The sequence below is a fragment of the Polistes dominula genome, unplaced genomic scaffold (genome assembly GCF_049000335.1).
Source record: "Polistes dominula isolate Pdom_NZ unplaced genomic scaffold, Pdom_raw_medaka contig_22, whole genome shotgun sequence".
Taxonomy (NCBI): domain Eukaryota; kingdom Metazoa; phylum Arthropoda; class Insecta; order Hymenoptera; family Vespidae; genus Polistes; species Polistes dominula.
In genome coordinates this window covers 450,289-468,567 of record NW_028300966.1, presented here as the reverse complement: position 1 = coordinate 468,567, position 18,279 = coordinate 450,289, and the positions used below count along the sequence as shown (strand labels likewise).

At 38.7% G+C, this 18,279-nt stretch overlaps 1 protein-coding gene across 1 annotated transcript in view; it reads left to right on the top strand.

The window, feature by feature from the left end:
• The first annotated feature begins 244 nt into the window (after positions 1–244).
• Positions 245–18,279, top strand: part of Sp1 (transcription factor Sp8) — a 33,354-nt gene continuing 15,319 nt past the window's right edge. Inside the window, 1 exon segment of the mRNA XM_089173152.1 lies at positions 245–496. Within this exon segment, the coding sequence (XP_089029278.1) occupies positions 383–496 (114 nt within the window). The 5' untranslated portion in view covers positions 245–382.

Below are 18,279 nucleotides of genomic sequence, written 5' to 3'. Positions count from 1 at the left end.
CCTCGCGGGCCGCACATATTCGCCTGCCCTTCCGTAATTGTTACCTTCTTCCGTGTGTACTTACACTCTACTTATTATCTCGTTTTCTTGATCGACGATGAGGATTCTTCATCTCGACGTAGATCCTACGGAAAGTTTTATCATCGATTCTGAATTTGGTAGTTCAAACGAATCTTAACGCGTGTGTCATTTATAAAACAATGCATTTACTTTAATCGAAGGAACAAGATAATAACGGGGACAGAACATTATTTTGTGTGATAAAGTGGCGCTGTTTTCGCAAGAAAAATATTCGATCGGAAACGATCGAGTAAAAGGAGAAGAAACTACAGGAGTACGAGTTGACGTTCAAGTGCATTTTATTGAATTGAAATCGTCCAATATGAATTGCGCTTACCAATATCCGCATCCGGCTCATCCGCAGAACGTTATGGCAATGGTGCCGACAACTTCCCAACAGAATCACGTTCCTTCGACAGATACGGAATATTTGGAGGTAATATTCCTCATTTGGAAAATAAGATTCCTTCCTTTTTATATAAATGCATGTGTGAAGAAACAATTTATCAGAAATCATATTTTTCTAATAATAATAATAATAATAATCAAATGTCATACCGACGATTTAATGTTTACGGAACTGAAGTACCTGCCAATATTTGACAGATCTCTAACGAACAGATCAGAGATCGGTGCCCTTCGAATTTGACGTCCTGGGCGGTCCGGGTACGTCCCTTCGTTAATTGTTCATCTCCCAATACGACGTTTCACGCTGCACCGATTCTCCTAAACGCACTGCCAATTCATCGGCTGTCGTGCGAAATTCAATTTAATCAATTGTCAATCAGAATCTTCCAAATTGGATTTGATAAAGGGTATCGGGAGCAGCAGTTGGGAGAAACTATGGGAAATGTTCAAGGGTTCATAGGAATCTTCGATATATTAATCTCCGATAATTTGATATATTAAATATAATATATACAATTATAATAAAACGTTTAATATGAATTTGGAATTTGTATTATCAAAACGTGATTGAAAAATTGTCGTCTTATTGGGGAATTATTCACTTTGTCTAAAGCCACGTCGTATTGAAAGGAAGACAAAGAGAAATCGATAGCCGTAGAAGGTTAAATGACGAACAGTTACAAGAACACCGACTAACCGAGATTCTAAGCGAACATATTGACTACGTATGAGCTTTAAAGCACCTATATGTACATTTTCAAATGATTTTAAAGTTACAGAGAGAGGTAGATAGATAGGATAGGTAGATAGATAGAATATAAAAAATTGATTCGTCGTCGTAGCCATCGTTCGTTGCCATCTAACAGTACGTACTTTCCTTTTCCGATTTAAATTTAAATAATCGATCGAATTACTTGAATAGATTAGAAAATAGTGAATTTTGTGTGATCTCGAAGAAATGTGACGTGAAAGAAAGTGAAAGAGAGAGATAGAGAGAGAGAGAGAGAAAAAGTAAGATGAAATGAACGCGGTAGCGGAAGAAAGAGAGACGTGGCTAGGGGATATTAATATAAGGGCTCGATACGTAATTATAGTGATTACCGTATTGCCAGGAGGCGGACGAGGGCGTCCCTCAGTTTGCACGTCATTTTGCAATCTCAACTTCCAAGGAACATGCGCGTGAATTTGTCGGGGGTCCTTCACCGGACTAATTGTTTCCACCTTTCTCATTCATTTTTCACGCTTTCTTCCGATAATTCGGAATATTCATTTTCCGATTTATTTCTATTTCAATCATTGTCTTATATATCTTACTTCTATTCAAACATTTCAATTTTATCATTGGATTATTAATTGACGATTTGTTGGCAAGCTCATCATCCTCGTTGCATCAAGGACAATCGTAGGAGAAGATCGCGACTTTTTTTTACACTCCATAAATCTGATCTGTGTTTGGTGGCAGGAGGGGTGAAGGTGGGGTAAGTGTATGTCAAGCTAAAAGGAAGAGAAACATGAGCCAGAACGACCCATCTAGTCGTTCATTCTCGTACAAGTTCGTAAATCAGTCGAGCTACTACAATTTTGATATTCTCTCGTTAGCTTTGATAATATCACTAAAATGGTAAGAGAAAGATAGTCGAGAAAGATTGACTGTTGTTGCTTTGAAAATATCTCAAGGATATTCTTGAAATCTCATTTCTTTCAGAATTATTAACATGCAAAATCGATGTAACTCGTTTTATAATACTGATACTCGATATAGTTTTTTTTTCTTTTTCTTTTGACTATTAATGACGGTGGGGTGAAAAAGGGGGATAGGGGGGAACCGCTTAGACCTGAAGGGTACAATTATGTGGCTCGCATTTAGAGAGTGATCGATTAGAATAAAGAATAAAGAAAAAAAGAAATTGACCCCTTACTCAAAACCAAAAAACAAACAAAAAATATTAAAAGAATATAAGTAAAGAAAAAAGGACAATGAAAAAAGAAGATTATAGGATACCACCGTTATGTCTTTCACAAGAGAAAACTTTTAACTCTTTGAATGCCGATAATCAAGGATGTGTGTGTGTGAGAGAGAGAGAGAGAGAGAGTTAAAAAAAAAAGCATGGGAGAAGAAGAAAAAGCTTTAAGGTTGCATCTAAAATTGCGTGCCACAAATTAAACAGTTTAGTTACCTAGCTTTCTTCAAATAATAATCTATATATGCTATTATCGACGCTTTCTCTCCTACCTCTGTCTCATTTTATCTTTCTAAACGTTTGATTTATGAAACTTACAATTAGTGACAGAGTTTAACGCAGTAATACGTGTTGAGTATTTTTAAACAAGCGGAATTATTCTTCGCTAAAATCCAAACGGCGAGGAAGAAGATTTAATGGAATTATACGGGTAGAAATTATCGTATATTTTGTATTAACAAAACCGATAGGAGGAGAGTGAGGGGATTGATTCTTTTTTATGTTTTATCTTTTACATCTGATGACGCTCATATTATTCGAAGGAAATGAGAGATCGATGATCGATCGAAGTTAACGGAGTCGAGCATGATTAAAGGTGGGATACTTACATGTATGCGTGTGTGTACACGTTGTTAAGTACTTGGTAGGAACTTGAACAAGTTCGGTGTTCATCTACAAGCTGCTGAAGGTGAATCTTCATTTTCGGATGGTCTCGGGTTCGGCTTTATACGACGATGCTTCGTTCCCGAGGTAATTATTAGTCCATCAGCAACTCCCGATGGCCACATGGCTGTATAAAGAGGTTCTCTCCTCTCTCTCTCTCTCTTTCTCTCTCTATCTTTTTCTTTCTCGATGCCGGGCCATCTTCGTTCCACAAGGCCGCCCTGTCATTAACCGCCCCCGTAAAGGTCCCTCCTCGGTCCCATTTTCCCCTTTCAACCCTGCTGCACTCTCATAACGATCATCGGTCGATTCATCGGCTATGTTCGAATCGGCGGGTTCCTTCCCCTCTCCCCCCCCCCGCCCCGTCATTCGATCAATACGATCGATTTGAATCAAGGAAGTCCCACGAATTCTTATTTAATAAGCTCGACGATTAAGTTACTTTTCAATTATATAAGTGTATGCCTTTAACTAATCCACGTTTAAGATATTTATTTAGTCAGTTTCCTACCGTTTATTATCAACAATCATAATATCCACGATCTACTACTACCTTACCGCTAATCATTTGCATGGAAAGTACAACGTAGCAATTAACGGTGCACACAGTTATTATCCTTTCAGATAAATTTAAACATGTTTGTAATATTCGTAATTCTTACGTAAGTAAATAAATAAATAAATAAATACTTACAATTGGATAGTCATAGAGAGAAAGGAATCGGTTCGTTTTTTATTCATCTCTTTCTTTATCACACTCACCCTCGAAGAAAGAACATTATCCTATTCTCAAAGGTTTGCTTCGTTTTTTCCAAACGCAAACGTGTTACACATGTACGAGCGAGCCCACTTATTCACGTATACAAAAGCAAGCATTCCCATGAGAATGGATTGCAAAAGCGTGTAAGGTTCATTGAATGCGATTTTCCGTGATATCGCGCAGCTAGGAGGTGCGTTCGAACGATCACAAAAGCCACCCCCTCGCGGATATTACGTAAAAGCGTTTGCTTCGCACGGTCCAACGAGCATCATCACACTTTTCGATGGTAGTCGACGTTAAAAGGCCTTACGCCCTTCGATTCGTGCCTCTAGTTGTAAAACATCCCTTGTTCCGGCTGACTATCGCACACTGACATCATCGCACACCACCATATCCTACGTTTTCCTACGTTTTAAGGGTGAATCGCACCTTTTGTGGTCCTTTAGCACGCGATCTACGCATCATCGCCTCCTTCAACTATGTATTGAAAAAGAAAAAGAAACAGAAGGAAGTAATGCCGATTGCCCTCATTCCGCGAAATCATCTTTTTCTCTCTCTCTCTTCCTCTCTGAGATTGCCCTTTCTTCCTGTATTGCAGTACCGTTGCGTGAGATTGGAACGGAAATCGGCTCGTTCCAAAGGTGCCATTTTATTATCGAAAATTATGTTACATTATTTTACAATTTCTCATTCGCCTAGATGTGAAATAAGAATTGGTGATTTAAGTCGATTCCCCCCCCCTCTCCTCTCCCTCCCCCTCGTCTATATCTTTTGATCGTTAAAATAGTTAAGATAAAATATATCGTGTGTCTGATTTTATTATCTCTTTTCTTTCGTTCGTTTTTGTTGATTGCTACCATGTGAACTAGGTACTACGTACCTACTATGGTTGAACATTAAGAAATTGATGATGACGACCACCATTGGTGAGATATTACGCGCAAATTGGCCGCAGAATTTCTTGGCCAGGACATATACCTAGTCGTCGTCGTCGTCGTCGTCGTCGTCGTCGTAGCTTCTCTTACGGTGTTGTTGTCGGTGGAAGAGCACGAAGAGCGGTTATGAATGGACCACGATTAGATGCTCGTCCCGCCGCAGTGGCGCCGAAGCCTTCTTCCATTATGGAAAATTAGATCCTAATGTGAGCCTGACGCGTTCGTCCAACGTCGTGACCGTGGATCACTGGCGTAGACACTTATCTTCTATTTATTCTTCAATATTTCTATAATTCCAGTCGAATTAGTTAAACAGAAATTTGGATTTTTTTTTTTTTCATTTATCAACCAATAGAAAAAAAAGGTCAATTTTCATATTCATTTTTCATTTGTTTGTTTTTTCTTCAAAATTGTAAACCTCTTATTTGAAAGAATTAAAAGAAAAAAGTGTTAAAATGAATGACCGATGATCTGATCGATCGAAGATTCGATCGAGGTTAACGCGAAAGTCAGCAGGAAGACGCCAATGGTTCGAAGAATGATAATTGGTTCCTTCTTCGTCGTACGTTTTACCGAGCGTTCCGCTTTATAAGATGTAGTCGATAAGCATTTGAAATTCAAACTCCGCGATTAAAATCGCATTAGGCGCGAGACGAGACGATATATAGCGGTGATTCTCTCGGGCAACTTTACGCGAATCGTTCGAGGCGGTGGCATTATGATATCCGAGATTCTAATAGTTTTCCATAGCGGGCTGGGTTTCGCCATCATCATTATTATTATTTTTATTATTATTATTATTATTATTATTAGTATTATTATACCGTACAAAATGGTACATTAACTTTATATATACGGGCTAAGGATTCCATTAAAATATCAAGACACGTTTTACTTCTTGTATATAGATAAGCTACCTACATACTTTAAAGTATTCCCATCGAGGAGAAATAATAACGGGACATGGTTTTGTGCGTCGATATTTAAATAACAATGACAACGGGCATACCGTTACTATGGGTGAACGTCGATAGAGGAGGGCTCCGGGTTACAGAGCCGCGAACTAAGGAATGACGAAGTACAAGAGAGGAGGATTCGATCGAACAAGCGGGACCGAAAGATACAGATAGAAAGAGTGAGATAGTGTTCGTCGCGTGTGCTCTTTCCCTTCCCTTTCTTTCCCTTTCCGTCCTTTAAAAACGACGACGAGCAACGGTGACGGCGACGGTGACGGCGACGGCGGCTCGAGTAGTATGCGCGCGCATTTGACGAATAAATCGGTTCGTTCGTGCGAGAAAGAACCCGCGAGAGGGTTCGTTGGCTCGACTCGGCGCAACGGAGATGGAAAGAGGTTGGTCCGATGTTTAGGAGTAGGGGCTTCCCTAGAGTTTAGGAGTGGGGTTTGAATCGAGTCGAATTTAAGGTAAGCCTGTAATAGGCGGGGCTTGTTTCACGCACATGGGCGCGGACTCGACTAACCTCGAGTACCGCCCATTCAGCCGGGTTCTAGTTTCTTTGGAACGCCTACTGCGTCCTCGCCCGGGGCACCCCCGGAACAGCCAACTTGCCCCAACCTCACCAACCTACTCTACCTACTCTGACGTGCACCATTCCCCCGGCTCTGATCGGGGAAAGCCGTTCGGTTGGCCGGCAGTCTATCACGGGGCGAAGAGCGGGAACCACGTTAACCGGTTCCTTCAACCAGCTCCCAGTCAAGCTTTTTTTCCGACGGTACACACGCATTCCGTTCCTTCAGCCCGTGCCGAATCACACTCCAGAGTAAAGAAGTAATCTAACCCTGTTTGATTCGTTCTTCGGCTTCTGCCGTCGTCGTTGTTCTTTCGTCATCATGATTTCGTGTGCTATGTGTTGACACCATTTGCGACGACGACAACTATAAAAGAAACAACGCGAGAGAGAAACGCAGCAGAAACCGCGATCTTTTTTGTTTTTCCTTTATCTTTTCTTTTTTGTAATAACAAAATAAGAGCAAAAGAGGAAAAAATAAACTCAACACGTTGTTCTGGTGAATTAAAGAATCGATTAATTCTACGGTCCAAGTGTCGAGGGACCTAACGACATGCTGACCGACATGACACCAGCCGCGGCTGGTCAACTTTATCCGCAGCTGCAATCCATCGCCAAGTCACCCGCTCATGGACATGTGGTGAGTCTCAGGCCAGAGCATTTTTTTTTCTTCTTCCTCTTCGTTTGACGTATTTACATTACTACCGACAATTCCATTATCTACAGAACATACAGAACACTATTCCTTTGGAGTATTATTAACTAAGTGACTAGTCAGTCCATCGTTCCATTTCTTTATTCATAGGTGTACCTTAGCTAGGGAATGAGAACGCTACAATTTTCAAAAAAAAAAAAAAAGATAAAACAAAAAAAAAAAGATTTTTTTTCCATGATCTTTTACTTTAGGTTGATAGATCATTTCTACTTCTTTCGAATAGGAATCTCAATCCTATCTTACTAGCAGGTAGAGAAGAAAGATGATCAATTTTTAAGATCAACCGCTACCGTCGCCTTTCGACGGTATCTTCGCGTAGGATCAAATCGATCGGAGATCTTGTCGATAGAACAAATTAGTGGCCATTTTGAAAGGTGTCGCACCTAACAAAGCATCTAAGTGCAAGATAAAAACTCCCATCTTTGACTCTCTTCTCATCATCTCTTTTAAACCAATCTCATCTCTGATACCTTCAAATCTACCACAATATTCTCTTCTATAGATGTAGATATAATCTCAAGTTCTTTTCTTACATTTTCTTTTCAATTTTGAAAAACTTCTTCGACGTTTCACGATCAAAGTATTATTATTATACCTGAAAAATAAAATAATGAAACTATTTTGTCTGATCGTACTCTGAACAATTATTTCTTTAAATATTGTTAATAATTGCTTTCGAAAAATTTAGCAAAAAGCTGGTATAAAGGACCATTATTGTATAAATACCAATCTAAATCCAAGATCATCCAGGATAATCCAACCTGTTTTGACAGGGTCGGTAATTCTTAAAGACTTCTTTCTCTCTCTCTCTCTCTTTTTTTCTTCTTCTCCTACTCCTCCTCTCATCATTCTCCTTTTCTCGACACGAATCGAGTAGGCATATAATATTGGATCCTTTTCCAACTCGACGACACGTGTTCAAGTTGTTCCCTCCTTCTAGGTTTTAGCTTGAACTCTTTATTTTATGACTCGGCAGGAAGAACGCACACTCCCGTCGGTATGATTTACGATTCGACCTAAAAAAAAGTAATTAAATCCGTAGACACCGAAGTGAAAGGCCGAGTATATTTATTAATGTAACCAGAAATCTGTTCTTTTTTCTTTTTACTTTGTTCATCTCTCTCTCTCTCTCTCTTTTTCTCGTATTAAATTTGAGAAAAAGTATTACTAACACGCGACCTTGATAAAGATACACGCCTTACACGTCCAAGTATTTTAACCGTTTCGCTACGGGCGTATTTTCCATGGTGCTATTTCTACTGTACGGGCTGCTAATACGTGCAGCATCGAAATTGCATTTTATTTTTAGGTAATTTTGTTGTTGATGAAAATTACATGTCCAGTTTGTGGGATGTTCGTCGTATGTAAAATAGGGCCACTATAGTGGTCCGTAGTAACGAAAGGATTAATTACAATTGTTCCAAATAATAATCATTATATCTCATGATAAAAATAGTATTTTCGATACAATAATAAAACACCATAAAACTGTTAGAAAATTGTTTGGATATACGTTGACAGAAAAAAAGATATTTTTTTCTTTCTCCTCCACCTCCTTCTCGAGTGTCGAATGTATCGAGTGTCCTTCCACACAATAGTCCTTGCGCAAGGTTCTCAAGAATGAAACGAACCAACAGGGCTAGCTGGCTGCGCCTGCCTACCTGTGCACCCGAGGAGCCAATTATTTGTCTGATTTTCTTTGTGCTCCGAAGAGGATCCACTTGACAGAATGCGTGGGTAGGAAGAAACATGATGCTTACTTCCTCTAGGATTCTACCATAGGGAAGATACGTGCGAAGATACTCTACGTCACGTACGAAGGACCTTTAGTTCTTTTTCTTTCTTTTATTTTTTTTTTTTTTTTTTTTTGGAAAGGGAGGAATTCCTTTCTCCAAATTTTCTCAGTGATGGTGATCATCTTCTCACGTTGTTTTCCTTTGATTCACTAACTTCATTCTTTTACAAATTTGTATTTTATTTCAAAATGATTCTTCGTTTCATCGTACAGGACCAATGGGGTTATTTCTTAAACTCGATCAATAACGTGTCAATAATTAATTCCCTTTCGATCTACGAGGTCTTATACTCCAAACGATTTTTTCACTAATTCATGAAGCAGACTTGTAGCACCTTCTCCTTTTTATTTATTAACATATCTGTCTCTTACCTGTTTCTATCACTCTCGTTCCTTTCTTCGTTTCACATTTGAATAGTGACAAAGTACGTGTCACGTTGTTTGTTCGCAATGGACTCCTAAACTACTGAACCGATTTTAATCAAATTTTTGCACACTGTGTGCAATTGCATCCAACTTGAAAGATAGGATAGTTTATATCTCAATTTATAATTCGCAATATTATTTTATAATAAGACGTGTGTATTGGACTGATTGTGAGCCACAGCAACGCGTCGCGAGGCACCCCTAGTTTGAAATATATATTTGAATATATAAGAAAATCGATCATAACCAATAGAAATTATGAACAAACTTGTCTACCATTAACTGTCGATCTTGATGCATTAAGTTGACTTTTAAAAGAAGTTAAAAAAGAACGATTCTACATAGTAATAGTTGATGATATTTAATACCTCTACCTCCGATGTTCAGTTACACCTGTCAAACTCAGAAGAGAACATTTTGTATGACATCGTTTTCCGGTTTTCTTCTTCTTTTACTTTGGTCCACTTCACTTGAACGATCGGCAAATCCGATAATCCGATTTCTCCTCGTGTAGGGGTGAAAAGAAGAAAAAGTCCTTTTCTCAAGGATCACCACCGTTGACATTTTCAAGGATAACAATGGACTGCGAACTGGGAATCTGTCGCAGAAATACTTTAGACCCTTCGTAAAAAGGTAAACGAGAAAAAGAGAGAGAAAGAGAGAGAGAGAGAGAGAGTGATAGAGAGGGGGCTAAAAAGAGAAGGGCTTTTTATGAGAGACTTTTAAGAGGCTTTACCTGGAGCACCACCGGATGCTCCAACGAAAATGCCATCCTAATTTGTTCTCTTTCTGTGGAAAGGAAGGAGACGTGGGGGGGGCGGGGCGGGGCGGGGCGGGGGTTGAGGGGTTGAGGGGGTTATCCTAGAAGAGAGAACGAACGAGAGGCTGGACATTATTTCCTTAAACCGGCCGTAATCTACCGAAAAACACGCAATTCTTCTTTTAGTTTTTTTTTTTGTTTTTTTTTTATTTTATTTTATTTTTACTTTTTTCTCCCCGCCCTCCCTCCCCTTCCATCCCTTTCTCCTCGTCATCACGAAATCTCACGAAACAATGAATTTACCCAAAGGCTATGCGCCTGACGCGATTGTTTCAACGAATTTGATTCATTTCTTCGAATTTTGTAGTCGTTCCTATGTTATATATATATATATATATTAAGAAGAAGGGAGGAAGAGAGGGGTTGAAAAAGAGGAAAAGTTATGACGATAATATCTCTCCTCGTAAACGTTTATGATATACTCTTCCCTTTAGAACGTGCGAAAAACGATGTGGTCTCGTTGGGAAAGCTCGTGTGATCAAAAACCACAAGGATTCCTCCGATGTAAATTGCAAGTTACAAAATTCCCAGCGGTTATGGGCTACTCGTGCGAGCTCGTTGAAAATCGTTTTATAATCGTCGACAATTTTACGAGTCCTTTTACCATCTCTCTCTCTCTCTCTTTCTTCCTTTTTTCTTTTTTTTTTTTTTTATCACCGTTGTGAATAAATCTACGATAAATTTTGTACCTTTTCGATAATGTGCTACTTCATGCGACACATCAACAACGCATCGTAAAGTGAAACAACAAATAAAAATGATATTATTTTATATTAATCGACGATCATATTTTTCAAAAACTCATTGCTAGTATAATTTGACTCGTTTCGTATACATATATATATATATATATATATATATATATATATCCATAGATTCGAATTGAAAACTGAGCAGATGTTCTTACTATGTGACAACATGGCTGCCATTATTCCTGAAACGTCGTTTACCCTTGGAAAAAGCGTTTTTAGGTATGATTGATCGTTCCTAGAAACTGTCTAGTTTTCAAAGTAGCTCGTCACTTTTTCTATGAAATCCAAAAAAAAAAAAAGAAAAATACTATTCTGACAATCTATCTATCGATTTTGTTCGATCGATTGATATTAATGTGTGTTGGGCTTTGACTTCTAACACGAAATTCTTTCCTTTTTGCACACACAAAAAATATGCTATTATTACTTTTGACGGATATTAAGAATTCATAAAACTTTGTGGCCCTTCGTGACAATAAATACTTCGAAAAATTATATTTTTTTTTCGTTGAAATTACTTAATCGTTCTTAACATCGATGATTATTGAACTTCTCTTTAAGCTTTGCTTCTCTTACCACACTTGAGTCCAACGGACCCAGACGACCTTTTTTGCAACTTGAGTCATTTTTTTCAACATATTTAAATTTAATTTAAAGCTATAAAACCTATATAGTCTTTTTTGAAATAAGTATTAAAGAAGTCACAAAAAAATGTTGAAGTAAATCTACGCAATAGTTTCTTTTTTATAACGAGTTTTCTCGTCCGGGTCCGGGTCCAAAATACCCGGGTGTGGTAAGCGTGTTACTCCAGGAAGGGTAGTAAGCAAAAATGAAAAATAATTTGCAATTTTTTCTTACAAATTAGAACTGCAGAAAAAAAAGAAAAACAATAAAAAAGAACAAAGTGCCCTGTTCAATTATTGAAAAGAAAAGAACCGTATTTATACATATTTAAACAAGAAAATTCGTGGAGAGTAATTTTCGTTAGTTGACGTAAAATGGCCAAAGCCGTATGCTTCTTATTTACTAATGTACATAGTTACTACTATTACTTAGAAATCGTCTCTCTCTCTCTCTCTCTCTCTCTCTCTCTTTTGTCTGTCTCGATAGTTCGATAATTGAAAAGCCAAGTTCTATCCCCTCATTCTCTCTTTTATTTCTCTTTCTCGACTTCATCATCATCATCATCATCATGGTGCACGTCGATGTTCTCGTTGCACGCACGAACGAAATTATCGGTCATTATACCGACGTATCGTCGCGAGCGAAATTATTCAGCGAACAATACGTAAAGGGACCCCATGATCTGTGTGTTCGATGGTCAATGCCCTGTATCTCTTTTGTCAATGATGCTAAATAAAAAGATTATGGAACATCATTGATAATAAACGAATCAAAATTTGATTAATACAAAACTTCTACACCCGCGTAATTATTCTATCGAAAATGTATATTTCAAAAGAAACAAACAAAAAATAAATAAAAGCTCGTATATACTATAAAGAAGAATAAGAATAAGAAGAAGAAGAAGGAGAAGAAGAAGAAGAAGATCGAGAAGCTGTAATTTGATAGATACAGGACTACATGTGGATTTACTAGGCGCGTGTGACGGCCTGTAGCAGCGAGTTATACGTGCCTTCCCTGCATCAGGCCATCATCATATCGCTTGGAGGTTCGATAATTGAAAAGCTAGGAGAGAAGAACTCTCTCTCTCTCTCTCTCTCTCTCTCTCTCTCTCTCTCTCTCTCTCTCGCTTAATGCTGTAAACAATATTCTTTGCAGGATCGGTATCTCCTTCTTTCTCTCGGTGTTTTTCTTTTCTTTAGCGATGGTACGTCGAATTACCAGCCATTATCGTGACGTATCATCGCGAGTCAGCGTCATTCGACGGTTGGGGCCATCATGGGAAAAGAGCGAACGATAGACGTGGTGGACGATCGGTTCGACACCTCCGGGCGTGCAACCCACGTTCGAAGTAAAGTGGAAAACGATTATTAACGAGTCTCTTTTCTCGAATTACACGGAATAGGCTAACTACGTTTTCTTTGTGCATGTAAATATTCAAAGTTAATAATATCTAACTTCGAGAGAGTACACTTAAACAAGTCTACGAACCTTTAAATGTCCTGTCTGTTTGTCTGTGTGTATGTGTGTATGTGTGTGTCTGTCTAGACCTCTTCAAAGTATTTCGATCCTTCTCGTTTATCCGACAATGAATGTTGCTATCTGATGTGAGTATAGTAGTAGTAGATGGACAATGCTTGGCGCACCATTGGTGTGCCACACCAACACCTTTCAACGTCAAAAGAAAGAAGCGTGCCAGCGTGGCAGGGATTCTCTGCAGGGGTGCCAACCTCCTGCGGTGACCGAACCAAAACAGTATATACACCTTAGCTTGGCTCTCTCTCTCTCTCTCTCAGCTTAGAGAAGTTTCAATGATTTATCTGACCGATCATGCTCACCGACACATTGCGTCCTCACCACCACCTCCTCCTCCTTTCTTCTTCTTCTTCTTCTTTTACCTTTTCATTTTTTTTTTTTTTTGATTTCTTTTCACCGATGGCTCCGAAATTCTTTCGTACTTTTTTGTCGGTGTTGTTGTTGTTGTTGTTGTTTCTCTCACGGGAGTGTAGACCGTAAATATGAGGACAGAGACGCAAGGTAATTCTTAAGGTGACAAAGGAAGTCGATCGGCACGCGAACATTTGTGAAACACGAGAGAAGAGAGATCGGCTTTTCTCACACGGTAATATCACGTACGTGGTTGGTAGGGTACAACGAACCCTTCCGGGATTCTCTCGGTACAAAAACTTCCGGCATATACCGACTCACGTCAAGAGGAGTTTGCCCGCGATTTTCATGATGCAGATGTATGCATCTGCGCACACATATGGTCAGTACGTTTATATTTATTTTCCTTTATTTTTCTTTCACTTAAATGTTTATTTGCTTCTTCTCTTATTCTTCTTATTCTTCTTATTCTTATTCTTCTCTTCTCTTCTCTTCTCGTGCACCTTGCGCAACCTATCTGTTTGGTAAGAAAATAAAAAGAAGAATAAGAATAAAAATAAAACTAAAGAATAAGAGGAAAAGGCCCGATCGTTGTTGCGTGTGCCTCGCGAAGTAAAGGAGGAGGAACCCAAAGAGTTTCGAATAATGGTTGGGATAATTGCGAGCCATGTTTACAACGGAATGCAGCGGAATCGATATTAAATTTACTCCGTGGAACTGTGCACTGCTCGAGTTCGAGTTGTTTTTCCGTACTATGGCCCGAACACCCAAGTATTTTTACGAGTAGACGACTATCTCTATCTACCTAGTGTTAACTTACACGTTTCCTCGAAGGACCGTTGCGTAACGCAGTCCATTTTGTTTCTTTTTTTTTTTTCTTCTTTCTCCATCTTATTCGAATCGAAGAAAACTACTACTGCTGCTGCTGCTGCTGCTGTTGCAGAATATTTCTTTACACGCGAACTTAAAGATATTCGTTTATTCTTTATACCATGCTCGACGGCCTTGATCGACCGCGAAAACTCGTTTGCAAAAGGCGAACCGATCAATGACGAATAGGAAGTTTGCCTGGGTTGTAAGCTTAAAAGGTACAAGCAGTTTAATCGATTATCGCGTAAATCATATCGACGTCGATGAAATCGATCGTGAAGGTATATATATATATATATACTCCTAGGGTAACGGAATCGTGAAAAAAAATCCTATCTCTCGTTGATTTACTTGCGGTAGCCGTGTTTCTCGATTGTAAAATGAGAAAGAGAGAGAAAATAAAAAAACAAAATCACGAGCGCGAAAGCGGACAATTTGCATTTCCCTGTGACTCGTTCTCGAGCACCACCACCACCCCTGCCCCCCCTCACTCCCCTTTTCTTATCTTTTTTTTTTATTATTTTGTTTCTTATCTGTTTCAAAATTTTAGCCCAAGGCAAAATGGAATTATTATCCAGTTTCGTTGTTGCCGGTTGACGGAGAAATGCGTCGCGTCGTTAAAAAATTCGCGTTAGTACCGTTAGCCTTCGTTAGACGATAGGAAAGTATCGAAACATGTGTGGCACGTTTGCTTTCAAACACGTTCACGAGCTATCATAATATCTAACTAACATAAGCCGCCAAGCCACGTATAAATCTACGCCTTGCGTTCTCGTTTCGCCTCATTTCCTTTCAACCTTTTTTTTTTTTCTTCGTCACGCGGTTAGATTCTCTTTCTCAACGTACCTCGCGCCTTCCTCCTCTTTTTTTACGATTCACGCAAATTCTCGCAATGTGTTACATAAGGAGTGTGTTCGTACTTTAACACGATCGATTTCATTTCAATATCATCATCATCATCATCATCATCATCATCATCATCATCATCATTATCGTTTTGTTCGATAATTTCAATACAATTTTTTCAAATAATTATATTTGTTTCAGTTTAGTTTAGTTGTTTTTTTCTTTTTTCTTTTGAAAGAACACAAATGAAAATATTATACACTTTGATATATTTATATGCATATAAATTTCTATATAGCATGAAAAAGGAAAGATCGATATTTCGTGAAACACAGGGATAGAGAGACCGCAGTTTGTCAAGTGTGGCCGAGAAGCGAAGAGACGTTTACGCAAGCTATGAATTTTTATGGAGAGCAGCGGCTTTTCCCCGTTCCGAATTTCATGTCGATAAAGAGGGGCCATAAATTCTCCCGAAAAAGCGTAGCCCGTTTGCTTCTCTTTTGCCGAACTGGACTCTCTTTGCACCGTCGTCGCATCCCCTGAACTTTATTGTTCGGCAAAAATATACTTTTTTTTCCCTCAAACATGTTTTAATCGAATTTTTCAACATACATATAAACATACTTTTCATTTTATCGACACGATTCATTTCACAATAATTAATCGTATAAACGACCAAAGTAAATAAATTGAATTGAATTAAATTTGTTAATCAAACAAACATCAAAGTGATTTAGATAAGTTTCGTAAAGTACGACGGACGACGACGTTTGCTCCCACGGTTTGTTGTTCGGCCACTAAATATTGCGAAAACAATAAATTTACTCGTAGAGTCACCCTCTTTATGGGTCTCTTAGACAGGGATGATATCCTCGGGGGATAACCTAATATGTCACAGTCTGTTGCAGAGATCTGCGCGTAAAACCAATCGCGATGGTCGAAGGAGGGTGAATTTGCGACGAGGAAACATGTCTGTTTGAATAGAAAAAAAAAAAAAAAAAAAGAAAAAGAAAGAAAGAGAGATGATGGTATAAGGGAGGGTTTCAGATGGACTACTAATGGACTGATTCAATAGCAACGATCTGATAAACCGATTCCGCATACACGAACATGATCTCCAAATCGAATTAAGAAGATCGTCGGTTATTCAATTTGCCAATTCTACTTAAATCTATGAGAGAGAGAGAGAGAGAGTTTACTTCTATAGAAAAAAAATGTTCATTGATATTCTACAAATGAATATCAATCATAAAATGGTTTCTATTAAAATTCATATTGCAACATATCCTGTAATATTTCATTCGTCGAAATATGAACGAATTCTCGGCACACACACACACACACACACACACACACAAAAATCAAACAAGAACCATTTTCTATCTGGTAAATTTACGATCCATTCACTTTGCGAATTGCAATAATCCTCAAGCGGTTACACACCGGTCGAATTGCATTACATTGCTCACTTATCTACGAGCTCTTTAAAGTGTAATTTTCAATGACTAATACACAACTGCAATCTTGTTGAATCGAATGCATTATTTTCGTTGTATAGGTAAAGGATATATGTGTATATGGTCAATCAATAAAATGCCCAGAAGGTTGAATGTTCTAAGAAAGAAAATTAGGACGAGTTAGGGTGGAGGATGATGATGGCGGCGCCTGTTGCGAACTTTTCAAAAATCCTGATACTTTCAAAACACTCTGAACAAGTCGTGACAAGAATTTTTCTTCGTATTTAGTTCAATGATTCAGTCAGTCATTTGTGCGTAACGTAGAAAAAGTAGATAGAGAGGAGACTTGGAGAGTAACGACATAAGATGGGAAAAGCACGATGAAGCCATAAATTCCATGAGGTTCGGCCGGAAGACACGCGAACCAATTTGGTCGAGACAAGCGAACGATACGGCTGGCGTACGTCGAACGAGTGATAATCGTCTACCTCGACGATTTTCGCACAGGGTTCTCTCTCTCTCTTACACTTTATCTTCTCTTCCCTTATCTTTAACCATTATCGAAAAATTTGCAAAGCTTCGGCCACCTTGTCGTGATCTTAACGCAAGAGAAACACCAATTACGTGCACTGTGTTGAAAAAAAAAAAAAAAAGAAAGAAATATATTATACTTTGTATAAGAAATGTTAAACAAAGTTTATTCTTCCATAAGAAAAAAAAAAAAGAAAAAAAAAACCATGAACTTTGTTGAAAAACTTTTTGTTACTTTTTGCTTTTGGAAATGAACAAGCGTATCCATCCAATTGTCAAAAACATTACTATAAGTTTATCAAGAAAAGTAAGAAAATAATGTAAGAAAAAGCAAAACTCCTCGTGGTCCTCTTTAGCGAACTCTACCTCAACGTACAACCGTTTACAGTCGCTACATGCTTGTAATACCTATAATCGCGGCGCGTATAATTCATAGTTGTGCTCGAAGCTATACTTTCCGTCTCGTTACGTGATCGGTGCAAACGCATCCTTTGTTTTCCATTTGCCAGAGGTGGAAGTTGGCTGATGTGAAAGAGGGTTGGGGCTTGGGGTTGACGTGTCTAGGTATCGATGCCACGTGCTACTTCTTCTTCTTCTTCTTCTTCTTCAGAAAATTATTCAGTTCGATCGTTGTTCAATGTCTCGTTAAATTTAAATCGAGAGACACGATATACAATAAAAAACGGAAATAAAATACACACACACACACAGAGAGAGAGACAGTGAGATGGTAAAGGAAAGAACGATGATTTAAATTAGCACCTATCGAGGAAAGTAGAAGGAGGCGTTAAAATGAAGTCGTTAGAAAAGTTTGAGTCTTTCAGCATGAACCCTCTTCCCTTCCACGAAAGACCGCAGCACGCTCTGGTAATCGTTTACTTATTCCTTCGGAATATTATAACATCGGTGCGGCACGTCCGAGATTGGATCCTCCTCCTCCTCCTCCTCCTCCTCCTTCTCTACCTCTCCTCTTTTCTCTTATTCTTATTTTTCCTTTTCTGCTTTTGCTTTTGCTTTTGCCTTTGCCTTTGCCTTTGCTTGTTCTTCTATTTCTTCTCTTTCTTGACTCGTTGAGGCCGCTTTAGCCAACACCTGCGTCCGCAACACCGCCGTCCGCCGGTCTTCGAGATGAACGGGTTCACGGTCTGCCAAAGATGATTTAGTAGCAGTTTGTTACCGCGGCGCCATCAGGAGAGGAGGATACCGCGAGTATAGTTGAACACACCATGGAGACTACTCTTT